General features: G+C 45.9%; 1 protein-coding gene across 1 annotated transcript; it reads left to right on the forward strand.

Annotated features, from left to right (window-relative positions):
- The first annotated feature begins 773 nt into the window (after window positions 1-773).
- On the forward strand, window positions 774-7,486 carry LOC144823503 (uncharacterized). Its single transcript, XM_078682076.1, has 2 exons — window positions 774-3,525; window positions 7,481-7,486. Exons 1-2 carry the CDS (start codon window positions 1,375-1,377, stop codon window positions 7,484-7,486), a joined length of 2,157 nt encoding a protein of 718 aa, XP_078538202.1. The 5' UTR covers window positions 774-1,374.
- The last annotated feature ends 4,829 nt before the right edge of the window (window positions 7,487-12,315 follow it).

Below are 12,315 nucleotides of genomic sequence, written 5' to 3' on the forward strand. Positions count from 1 at the left end.
AGCCCTAAGGCAACGGCGGATCCACCAAGCGTCCTGAAACCCCAGACAGTGCCAAATAGAATAACTGTACATGTAGAGGTGCACGCCCCTGAACAGCCCCCAAAACCGGTTGTAAGTGTTCAGGCACAGCCTAGGGTCTCAACAGGTGATACTGCGCAACCCCTAGAAGGTCCTTCTACCACGATTAGCAACTCTCTTGAGGCATTGAGGGGGTTGGTAGACAACATAGGTAGAACCCCAGAAGCGGTGTACCAGGGGTCTTTGAGCACAGAGGGTTTACAGAACACAGGTAACCAGGCACCACACCCTACCACCGACATTTCAACTAGGCCCCAGGATTACAACGACACCTCCTCACAATCCTCATACCCTTTGTCCCCGAGTACCCCGCCAGGAGCATACGACCCTACCAGCCCCACGGCCATCCACATGTACACCCCCGTGTCCAGCCCCTCTACCAACCCCGTGTACAGTCCTGTGTCCAGCCCAGCTGCCAAGCCCGTGTACAGTCCCGTGTCCAGTCCCGTGGCCAGCACCTCTGCCAACCCTGTGTACAGTCCCGTGTCCAGCCCCGTGGCCAGCACCTCTGCCAATCCTGTGTACAGTACCGTGTCCAAACCCGAGGCCAGCACCTCTGCCAGCCGCGTGTACAGGTCCGTGTCCATCCCATGGGACATGCCCGTGTACAGACCCGTGTCCAACCCCGCCTTTGAGGGTTGCAGTATAGATGGGACTGGGGGGTTGCCGCCATTTATAAGACCTCGCAAGGTGTGCCCCCCTAAGCAGGAACAAGATGGGTCTGTAAACACAGAAGATGTATTGAAGACACACGTAAGAGAGATACAGATGGCGGTTCGAAAATTAAAACGGCAGGCGAACCGTGCACTCATAAGAATGGATATGGGGTATTCCAATCTCATCAACAAGAGGGAGGCCCAACATCTGGTCGTGGCCAGGGTTGGGGTTTGTAAAAAAGACATCATACAGATGTGTCAGGCGGCTGTGGCCGACATACAAGGTACACATTCATGACTATGTAAGCACCAACCCCTAAAGACCCCCACAACCACTGGTGCTCATAAGAGACCCTCAAAATATAGCCGTACGGTCCAGAGGTTAGTGACAAAGTCTGGACGCTTTTTAAAACTGCTCAAGCAACGCCCAGTTGGTACCCCACAAACCTTCAAACAAGACCCCAATGTTTCCATAGAACCCTTCAAACAAGACACCCCTGTTTCCCTAGACCCTTTCAACCACGGTACCACAGCTTCAAGATCAACGCCTGAAGCATATAAGCCAGCACTTCACCACCGACAATACATAGGGGCAGGGTCTAACATACCCAGGGTCGGCCATTTAAAGGGGGTAGGGGGGATGGCAAAACTCCAAACAACGCAACATTCAGAAGGACCCAGGGGTGGAACTGTAGCGGGGGCCTCCATGAACAAGACATCCAACGACAGCGACCTACCTGTTCAGATAGGCTGGGGCTTGGTATCTAGAAAAACCTGGGCCCGTAAAAAAAAACAAAAGTGGCTTAATAGTACAAAGCAACGCCGGCTTTTAATAAATAAGCTCAAGAAGGCTAGAATATGCGCTACCCGCAGGTTTACAAGGACCTCTGAGACAGGGACCACCCTGACCTCCCAAAGTGACACATCAGAGAACACCTCCACAAATCACACTCCTACTGATGAGGGCCCAGAGCCCTTGTTTTTAGAGAGTGTTAGGAGTTACACTCGCAATGTAGAGAGGTTTAGGGCCGTAGAACACTATGAGGAGTTTAGATTTGTTAACCTACATCAAATAACATCAACCACTCATGGTGTTCTGGCTATACATCAGGCTGTGCAGGAGCTCATAGAAAGGTTGTTACACGATGTGGGGCCTAATGACTTTTTCCAACTCCGCTTCCAGGGGCAGGGTTTTGACACACCGTTGTTCACCAGGCGGAAGACCCGAGATGTTTTTGATGCTGTGCAATTTTTAGAAAACCTCTCAAGGCTTTTACAGAGTAAGGCTGAACTAGTCGCCTATGGCACGTTTAGAGTCATAGCCCTCATTGTACGGGGGCGTGAGGGGGGTGTTTCCAGACCCTTAAAGAGCGTACTATACAGTAAAATAATTGGCAAGAAACAGAGGTGGCTGCTCAACTTTAGCAACGCCACTGCCAATACATGTCTGGCGGCCAGCATCGTGGGTCTGTTGATGACTCGCAAGACCCCTGACGCTGTCATCATGTCTAGAGCTGCTGAAGCCCATGAGGTTCTTGAAATACCTCCTGACCGAATGGTCGGCTTTGGTGATATAGGTCTTTTTGAGAACTATTTCGCCGTGACGGTGAAAGTTCTCTATCACAGCGGTTCCTGGAAGTACTTTACAACCGGGGAACCTGTGAGAAACAAGACCGTATATGTCCTCCACATGGAAAATCATTTTTACGGTATCTTGAACCTTAAAGGTTTTCTGGGGGCCAAATATGTGTGCGCCCACTGCGATCATATATACAACAATAAAACATACCACCAGTGTGAAATGTGTTGTAAGATGTGTCAGAGGGACGGCTGCATAGAAGACGCTACCCTAAAGGTGAGGTGCGGCATCTGTAGGTTGTTTTGTCGCTCGCAAAACTGTTTGAGCATACACGAGCAATCTTACAGCTGCGTCCCTAAAAAGGACTGTAGCGAGTGTGGGCGGTATGTGGCAGTGAATCACAAGTGCAAAGGTATGATATGTCCCCGTTGCCATGTATCTTACAAAGCCGGTACCAACCATCAGTGTTATATGGTTAAAGGTCCATCTCAGACCAAGACCGAAGACTATATAGTGTTTGATATAGAGTGCACACAAGAGACGGGGGTACACCAGCCTAACTACATTTACGCGCACCATCTAACTTCCGACGACAGTTGGGAGTTTGAGGGACGAACGTGCGTTGGTGATTTCCTGAGCACTTTCATTCAGGCCAAATTCCAAGGATATACCATGCTAGCCCACAACTCGAAAGCCTATGACTCCTTCTTTATTCTACGAGACATGATTCGTGAAAAGATACAGGTGGAACTCATAACCCAGGGGTCTAAACTGATGCTGATGACTGTATGTCCTTTAAAAATACGCTTCATAGACACCCTGAATTTCCTACCCATGAAATTGAGCAAGCTGCCAAAGGCCTTTGGGTTCCCAGGTTGTAAAGGGTATTTTCCACACTTTTTCAACACCTGGGCTAACCAGAATTATGTGGGACCCATGCCGCCTCCTGACAGCTACGGGGTTGAATACATGATGCCTGATGAGAAAGTGAGCTTTCTAGAGTGGTACTCTGAAAACCGTGAAAAGGAGTTTCACTTTCAAACAGAGTTGAAAGCTTATTGTCAGGCTGATGTAATGATCCTCCGGCAAGCTTGTAACCTTTTCAGAGATGTTGTGGTGTCTATGACTAAAGAAGTCAAGGCCTTGAAACCTAAGACATTGGCTAAGAAAGTCAAGGCCTCGACATCCAAAACCCCTGAAATACAGCATGCGGTCGAATACATAGACCCATTTCAAAACGTCACTCTGGCATCCATGTGTATGTCCATCTACAAACACATGTTTTTGAGGCCAGAAACTATCGCTCTAGTACCGCCAGACCTCTATAACGGTAAACAGAAACGTTATTCAACCCCCTCTATCCAGTGGCTCATGTACGTCTCTGAGAAGGAAGACATCCAGATTCAACATGCATTACAGGCTGGTGAATTCCGCCTGGGCCCCTATTACCTGGACGGGTACTCTGTAATTAAGGGTGTGCCGACAGCCTTTGAATTCAACGGCTGTTTTTACCACGGCTGCCCCAAGTGTTACAAGCCCCACGAATATAACAAAATGCTGGGTGCCAAATTTGAACACTTATACAGACGTACTCTGACAAAGGCCCAGTATGTTGAAAACAGTGGCTTTGCTATGAGAGTTCTTTGGGAGCACGAGTGGTTAGACATGTTAAAAACCGACACAGACCTCTGCTCTTTTCTTAAGACTCATGATTTACCCACACCTTTGGAACCCCGAGATGCCTTATTTGGGGGGCGTACAAATGCCATACAACTGTACAAGGCCGTTGGTGAGGGTGAGAAAATACACTACTATGATTTCACCAGTCTGTACCCTTTTGTGAACAAGATGAAGTTGTACCCGGTGGGTCATCCCACCATCATCTATAGAGATTTTAAGCCCCTAGACGAATACTTTGGGCTTATCAAATGTGAAATATATCCTCCTAAGCAGCTTTACTTCCCGGTGTTACCATGCAGAGTCGATGGCAAGCTAATGTTCCCCCTCTGCCGAACCTGTGCGATGCTTAAAGAGGTTGACGGCTGCACACACACCGAGGAACAAAGGATGCTCACAGGGACCTGGTGTAGCATCGAGGTACAAGCTGCCTTAGAGAAGGGGTACAGGCTAGGTAGAGTACACGAAGTGTGGCATTTTAAGAGCACTACAACACAACTCTTTGCCCCCTACATTAATTTGTTTCTCAGAGACAAGCAGGAGGCCTCAGGGTATCCTGAATGGTGTACTAGTCAGGATGCAAAACAGAAATACATCGATGACTACTATGCTCACGAGGGTATCCGTTTACGATCCCATCTGATAGAGGTCAATCCTGCACGCCGACAGTTAGCCAAACTCTGTCTCAACTCCTTATGGGGAAAATTTGCACAGCGCACAAACCTTTCAAATACTACCTTAATATCAGATCCTGATGAACTGTTCAAGTACCTGTTTGCCCCATGCTACGAGGTGTCCAGCTGCGAGTTTATCGATGACGATACCGCGGCTTTGTGTTGGAAATATGCCCAAGAGTACCCCACATCGAGTAACAACATAAACATTTTCATAGCCTGCTTCACGACAGCCCACGCTCGTCTAGAGCTTTACGGGGTTATGGATAAGCTCCAGGATCGCTGCTTGTATCACGATACAGATTCTGTGATTTTTCTGAGCAAGCCGGGGGATGAAGACCCTCCTCTAGGAGATTATCTGGGTAACCTAACCAGTGAGCTAGATAAGGACGAGTATATAAAAGAATATACTTCCTCAGGGCCTAAAACATACAGCTACCGTACCAACAAGAACAAGGTGTGTATGAAGGTCAAAGGGATAACATTAAATGTCAGCAACACCCTAAAAATCAATTTTGATAGCTTGAAGAATCTGGTGCACGAATACGTTACAGCAGACGATTCTGAGAATGCTAAAACCATAGTCGTGAACCAACCCTGCATAGTCAGATCCAAAAAGAAGTGGGAAATCACAACCGAGCCTCTACATAAAACATTGCGAGTTGTTTTTGATAAAAGGGTCCTGACCACCGACTATAAAACACTGCCTTATGGTTATTAGGCCCATTAGAGAGACAGCCGCCACAGCATGGACACCAGGTTACAGCATCCATTCTCCTGCGTGCTAGCAGGACCCTCAAACTGTGGTAAAAGCTACTTTATAAAAAAGCTCTTAGAAAATGCCAACTCTGCTTTATCACAAACCCCTAACAACATTGTGTGGCTTTATTCATGCTGGCAGCCTCTTTATACAGACTTGGGCAGTCGGTTCCCACATATCAAATTTATAGAGGGTATACCGAATAACCTCAACGATGATGAACTACTACCACCAACCCTTGTAAATATGATAATTGTTGATGATCTGATGCGTGAAGGTGGTGATCATCCAGAGTTAGAGAGAGCTTTTACTCAATATTCACATCATCGCAATCTAAGCATCTGCTACATTGTGCAGAACTTGTTTTACAAAGGCAAGAACAGTAGGTCTATAGCTCTCAACGCTTCATACCTTGTTTTATTTAAAAACCCTCGGGACAAACAACAAATAGCTGTCATAGCTAAACAGATGTACCCCGGAAACACACACTTCTTCATGGAGGCCTTTAACGACGCTACATCAAAACCCCACGGGTACCTGTTGGTAGACTTAAAAAACGAAACTCTAGAAGACTATAGACTAAGGGCCGATATTTTTCCCCCAGAGCTACCTGTAGTTTACACACCAAAGCCCAAGACCAGGCCCTATAAAAAGCAGCGGTGAAGTCTTTTAGAACCATTTACAGGCCAGCCCTTATAACGCTCAGTGGTGACCATGTCTACACACCTACGCCGCAATTTAGCTCTCCTGAAAATGCTTGTTACAGCCAGCCCCCAACACCGAAAGGCCATCCTGGGCACCGCTTCTGACGATTTAGTGGCCGCCATTTCAGAAATAGCCCTAAACACCCTAAAAGGCAACGTCCCTATATCAAAGCGTCAGTTACAGGTTCTGAAGAAGAAGAAGGGGCTCATCAAGAAGCTCAGTAATAAAAGGGGCTCACTCATAACAAAGAAGAAACTGGTGAAACAGTCTGGAGGTTTTATAGGTAACTTGCTGGGCATAGCTATACCTGTAATTACAAGCCTCCTCTCGGGTCAGTGATGGATCATGCCACAAAAATGTATCTGGTTCCTAGGCAGCAAATGGAGCAGCTGGGGTCCACCACGGACAATGCCTGGGATATTCGTAGAAATGAGACTCTACGCCTGGATACTGAAATTAAGGACATTTTGAGCAGGACTGATCTAAACCCCTACGACAAGGCTAACCTTTACAACAGCACTCTAAAAAAATTCTTAAATTACTACACCCAGTGGAATACTGAGAAGAACAAGTTGACTCTATATACCCCAGACTCTGAACAACCAGCTGCTCAGGCCCCCGACCCTCAGCCCCTACAACCGCCTCCCGATGGGGCGACAGCTTCAGATACCTTTGCTGGAGACCTCCTAAAAAATATAGGTCAAAGGCACAGAGGTGCTGCGCAGATGCTGATGAGTAAACTAGCCGCTTCTAAAGACCTAGCCTCTTGGAATGAACGCGGTGAGTTTCTCTACAAGGGCCAACCTGTTGCAGGGTCGCATATGTACGATCTAGTCAAAGGTCTGACCCACCCCAAAATCCTAACGCCTCAAAATGCACCGAGAGGCTGGGAGCAGTTTCTGAGGGCCGCTGCTGAACTCAATATACCCTCCACGCTTGTTGGTAATAATGAACACCGGCGCCTGCTAGACAATTTGAAGAGTCCCCTACTGCCATCGCCTACAGGTTCTGAAGGCCCTAGACTATCTCCTACTTGGTCTACCCCTACCCAGCCGACGACATCTCGAAAAAAAAAAAAGACATTGACCCAGCCACCCATCGCTTGGATTTTTGATTAATTGTGTGTGATTTTTTATTCCTAGGTTTCTGCAGTAAAGTTTTGTCAACTAAATATTTGTAATAAACACCTTGTTATAACTTTACAAACCGTCTCAGTCGTCTTTCAAAAAATCATTTCATGTTGCATGTATATTGAAATAACGAGTCTGAATGCATGTTTTTAAAAAAAAATATAATGTCTTTTATTTTAAACGTTCAACTTTAGACATACAACTGTTATAAACCCTTACAGTTTTGACAAGGTACATATTCTGTTTTCACAGGTCTGACCGACACCCAGGTGTTTTCTTTTACATATTTCGCAACTATACGGTCATTGTTAACAAGATCCCCCGGATATAGATTTAAGAAATTTCTAAACGAAAGACCCTGTGACATTTTACTGATAAAATAAATACAATGTTCCCCGCATGTGATGGCCATGGAATCCTGCACCCTTAGTTTGTTATACTCCACCACAGCTGCAGCTTTTTTCACAAACTTGAATATAGGAGTTGTATAGAGTCTGTGCTCAGGGAACTCTGCGGTACTGTCAAACACTATAACCTTATCAACATCTATAAACATGGCCGCCCAATGTGTCCCAGCCTGGTCATGCGGGTCTGTGTTAAAGACTAGGGTGCAGGGCCTTTCTGCCCCTATTTCGCCTGGTAACCCATCGCTAGGGAAAACACCCAAAAAGTATTTCCTAGCGTATTTATGTCTGCTTAAGAAGTCACGTATCTGCACCGTATCCATTTCACCAATGTTTTTAAAGATAGTCAAACAAAATCTGCCTTGCGTGGTTGATCTGAATGATGCTGTCGAATACAGAGAATACGACCATGTTCACATTAGTCTGTAGTGGAGCTGCGAATCGTATTTCAGCTTTTAGATTCCCATTTTTGACCAGGTTGTAGTGATCGCCATCTTCCATGTCCGGTGTCAGGTCGAATGCGAACAGCGTGTATCCACGGCCATAGCCTTCTCTTGACACGGCTACACCGCAGTCCCTTTGATGCTTTCCTGTTATCGAAACCAGTCCTTGATATTCCCTGATGTAATGCCTTGCTTCAAAACTGGGGGTGTAGGGTTTTGCAGGAATCACATTGCCCTCGTGGACCAGCGCTGCGTAGTTGATGTTGTAGTGTTTAAAATTGAAGGGGTTTGAGCCATAGGTGCCACTAAAAGCTGTATTGTCCACAAACCCTATGATGATGAGTTTTGGTAGCTGTCCCAGAAATAAATTCTGCTGTTGTGTTAAGCGGGTACCTGCAGGGATGCTGAATACCTTCAGAGCTACTCTTTCCACAGCGTACTTGGCGTTGGATATTTGCAAAGCTTCGGCGTGCGCTAACCTGACGCTCGGGGACACTTTCACTCTCTTTACAAACAGACTCGCAGACAGTATGTTCAGCTTGTACTGTTCAGCATCCCCGTTGATGAGGCAGAATGAGTCCTTGTTGCGATTGAGCTTGATCTTAAGATCAATTCCGTTGATGAGCAGTTTATCTTGGAAGAAGAGGTCCGAATGTATGCGCCCCAGGAGGTCAAAGGTACGGCTGGCTGCAGCATGCCCCGCTCTTTTTATAAAGCCCTTATTATCACCATCCAGAGCTGTGATTTCAAACTGACCGTGTGTATCCCTGTGAAAGAGACCCGCTGAAAGTTGTGTGTCAAGGGCTTCGCTACTGTAATTTAGAATGCTTTCTATGTAGGCTCTGTAGGCGTACATGTTATCGTTCTGGGTGATGAGTCGGTCGCCCAGGGTGATGTCCACTTGATTAAACATGGTAGCTAGAGGGTAAGCGATCGGTGCCACTTTAGCGTCGTCGGCAATGTCGGACCCATCCGCTTTTACGATTTTACACATAAGATGCAGCAGAGTGTTGTTGAGATCCAAATACATATCCGTGGCCCCTGACACATAAAACTCTATAGGTGCCAGAGGTGTCAATGCTGCTAAAGGTGACACCTCCATGAAGAAGCTGTTTTCGATGCTTGTCTGCGTAGGTTTTAGACTAAACAAGTCTAACTCTGATTTGGCGCACTCTCCAGATCCACAATGTACGAAGGCCATGGCTGTGTTTACAAGTCTTTAAAAAATATTTACTTTAGAGCCGGTTTGTTTCTTCGCAGCTCTCTTCCGTCTTGGAGCTCTTCTTTTCTGAGGACGTTTTGAAGAGGTCCTCCTTTTTTTATAGGGGGTTGGGGGACCCCTGCGTCTGGAAACAAGCCGTTTCCTTTTGACACTAGCGCGTGGCTTATACATCAAACCAGCTCCTTCTTGAGGTTGCTTGTTCATGCGCTCTGCAACCGCCGATGTAACAGACCCCACCACCTCCTGGGCAATGTTCGTGGCAGCAGCCTTAACATGAGGCTTTGCAATTTCATAGCCTCTTCTCAGGAAAGGCATAGCTCTTCTAAACAGACTCCTAAAGAATCCCCCTAATCCCGCCCCGTACATAACAGGTGAACCTTGAAAGTACGGTGGTCCTCCATAACCGGCTTGACTTCTGTAATAGTCTCTGTACATAGACGGATCTCCGTAGGTTTTCATAACCACCATGATGGCTGCTTAATACCCTCTGTCGTGTCTAGGCCTTAAATGAAGCTTGACAATAACTTTCCCGTATTTAAAGGCCACCGGCTCAGACTGATCATCGTAGATCATAATTGAAATAGTGTCAAAATGGTTTTTAGAAACTGCGACGTAGTCGGGTTTGTTAAATTGTATGTTGACCATGGTATTATTATCACCCTGTACATGCACCCACCTTAACAACGGCGAGTAACTATCACCTATCCTCTGAGACTCTACAATATCGCTGTACACATAGAGCGTGTAGAACCCCCCATTAATATCGGGGCACGTGTGATCTGGTTCCACGGGGCTTTTCACATGTTGTACTGTCCCTAAAATCCTTCTTAATTTACCTGAACAGTTAAACAGGTTGTTTCGATTTACGGATTTAAGAAACACCTTCCTTCTCACATTATCTAGCGCCAGATGAATATTCGGATGTGGTTCTATACTGGCTATGGATTTGTTGATGGCTTCGATAATGCTTGTTACGTGTGGGTAGTAGCCTGGTGGGAAGGATGTGTGTATGCCCATGGGGTCCTGGTCCCTCTTGATGTAAAACTTGGTTTCAGCCGCTGTAAATGTATTCCATGTTCTAGGGTATTGTATTTCTGTTAGGGCGACCTCCCAGTCCCCCTTCAGGTCCACAGCCTTAGCCAATTTGACGGTGTAATTAGAAATCTGATTGTTGGGGAACATGTCCTTAGAAGCGTTGGATGGTAAGGTTATATAAAAGGGTGTAGTCTCCATCGTCGCAGAGGCTTTTAGTTCACACACCCTTCAGGGAGCTGGCCAACACCCAACTGTTAAATTTCTCAGGCCATCCGCGCCATTTGACATATGCCTGGCTCTTAGCACCGGTACCTTTCCTTTTCAGAACCTTTTCAACCCTATACACGCGGTTTGGATCATCGGGCACCTTTTGTAACTCTTCCTTGTAAAAGGATCCTGACACCGTTTCCCCATCGTAGTCCTTTAGCCTGTAAATATACACCCCTTCCTTAAGCTCCACACTTTCCACTATAAATATTTCATCACTAAAGGTCTGTTGGTAACCCTTCGTGAAGACTCCTTTCAGTTTTGAAATCCTGACGTGATCACCATTTTTAAAAACAGACTTCTTCACCTTTGTACCAAAGTTAGACCCATACACGTTTCTCCAGGCAGTTAACGAATTATCAGTTGTTACCTCTTCAGGTGCCATTTTGATGGTCCTATGATAACTGGCATTATATACAGCTATAAAAGCCTGTAGAACATCCACGTATCTGTATGTATTGTTGGCCGTAAAATACCGCCACATCTTAGACTTTAAAGTTCTGTTAAACCTTTCTACAACCGCTGCTTTTACCTCCGTGTGTGTTACAAAATGTTGAACATTATGCTGCTTTAATAATTTCTGAAATGACTTGTTTAAGAATTCTTTTCCTGCGTCTGTTTGTAGTTTTTGAGGAATACGCCCCTTATCGAAGATGGCTTTAAAAGCGTCTGTGACGCTAGCTCCACTTTTATCACGCATCGCCTCTGCATACGCGTACTTGGACAACACATCTATGACTGTTAATATATAACACACACCGTCGTTATGTTTTGCTATATCTTGAAGGCTGATTATGTCCGCTTGCCACTGATAATCTATACACGCATTAACGATTGTGGGTCGTCTCTTAAAACGTCTTCTGGCAGGTTTATGTAGTGAATATGCCTCCTCTCCTGATAACCATGTCTTCACAGCTTCTCTGCTTACAGACTCCTTTTCAGCCACAGCCCTTCTATATAGAGCTGTGCCGCTTCCAAAGCTGCCAACCCCTCTTGTATCATAATAAAGTTTTCTTAACAGGCCCTCCGACATGTTAGCGGGCATTACAGTACAGGAAATGAAAGACGCTTGTTTTGTGTAAGAACATTTTATTAAAAAAGAATGAGTATTACCATATCACAGACATTTTACATTATTACATAGCAAGTATGGTTTACATAAAGGTATCTTGAGGGTGTAACATTCTACTACATTACTTTAAATGCACGCTATAAGGTCACAATACATCAGGCCTTATCTATTATAAAACAGCCTTTGTGGTGCCAAGGATACCACTTTTCTGTTTTTTAGATACAGATTACACATGCGCCTTTCTATAAGTCTCTGTGCCATCTTTTTGTCACAGCACACACCTGTGCCTGGCATGCTTCTTAGTTTTGCGTAGGGGTCGTTGGCATAGCGTATCTCCTTGACTGCCGCTATCATGATCTTCAGCATGTTCGGATGGACAAAACTATTTTCAGCGCTCAGGCCGTGCACCACCCTTAGCAGTTTATGCATCTTGTACGGGTCTAGCATACTACATATGTACCGGATTACACGGTCTCTGTATGATCCGGATAGACACTCGTGCGCCCCCTGTTCAGGGTCGTTAATACGATGGCCGAAACACAGGCTGTAATAGTCCCTTTTGACGCATGTGTATACAACCACAGCTGCGAAACCTTTAACACTTGATATGTCA

This window comes from Lissotriton helveticus, chromosome 3_1 (genome assembly GCF_964261635.1).
Source record: "Lissotriton helveticus chromosome 3_1, aLisHel1.1, whole genome shotgun sequence".
NCBI classification, from domain to species: domain Eukaryota; kingdom Metazoa; phylum Chordata; class Amphibia; order Caudata; family Salamandridae; genus Lissotriton; species Lissotriton helveticus.

Excerpts from the sequence above, each read along its gene's own strand:
- LOC144823503 (XM_078682076.1), top strand. The coding sequence starts at position 1,375 with ATGGCAAAACTCCAAACAACGCAACATTCAGAAGGACCCAGGGGTGGA.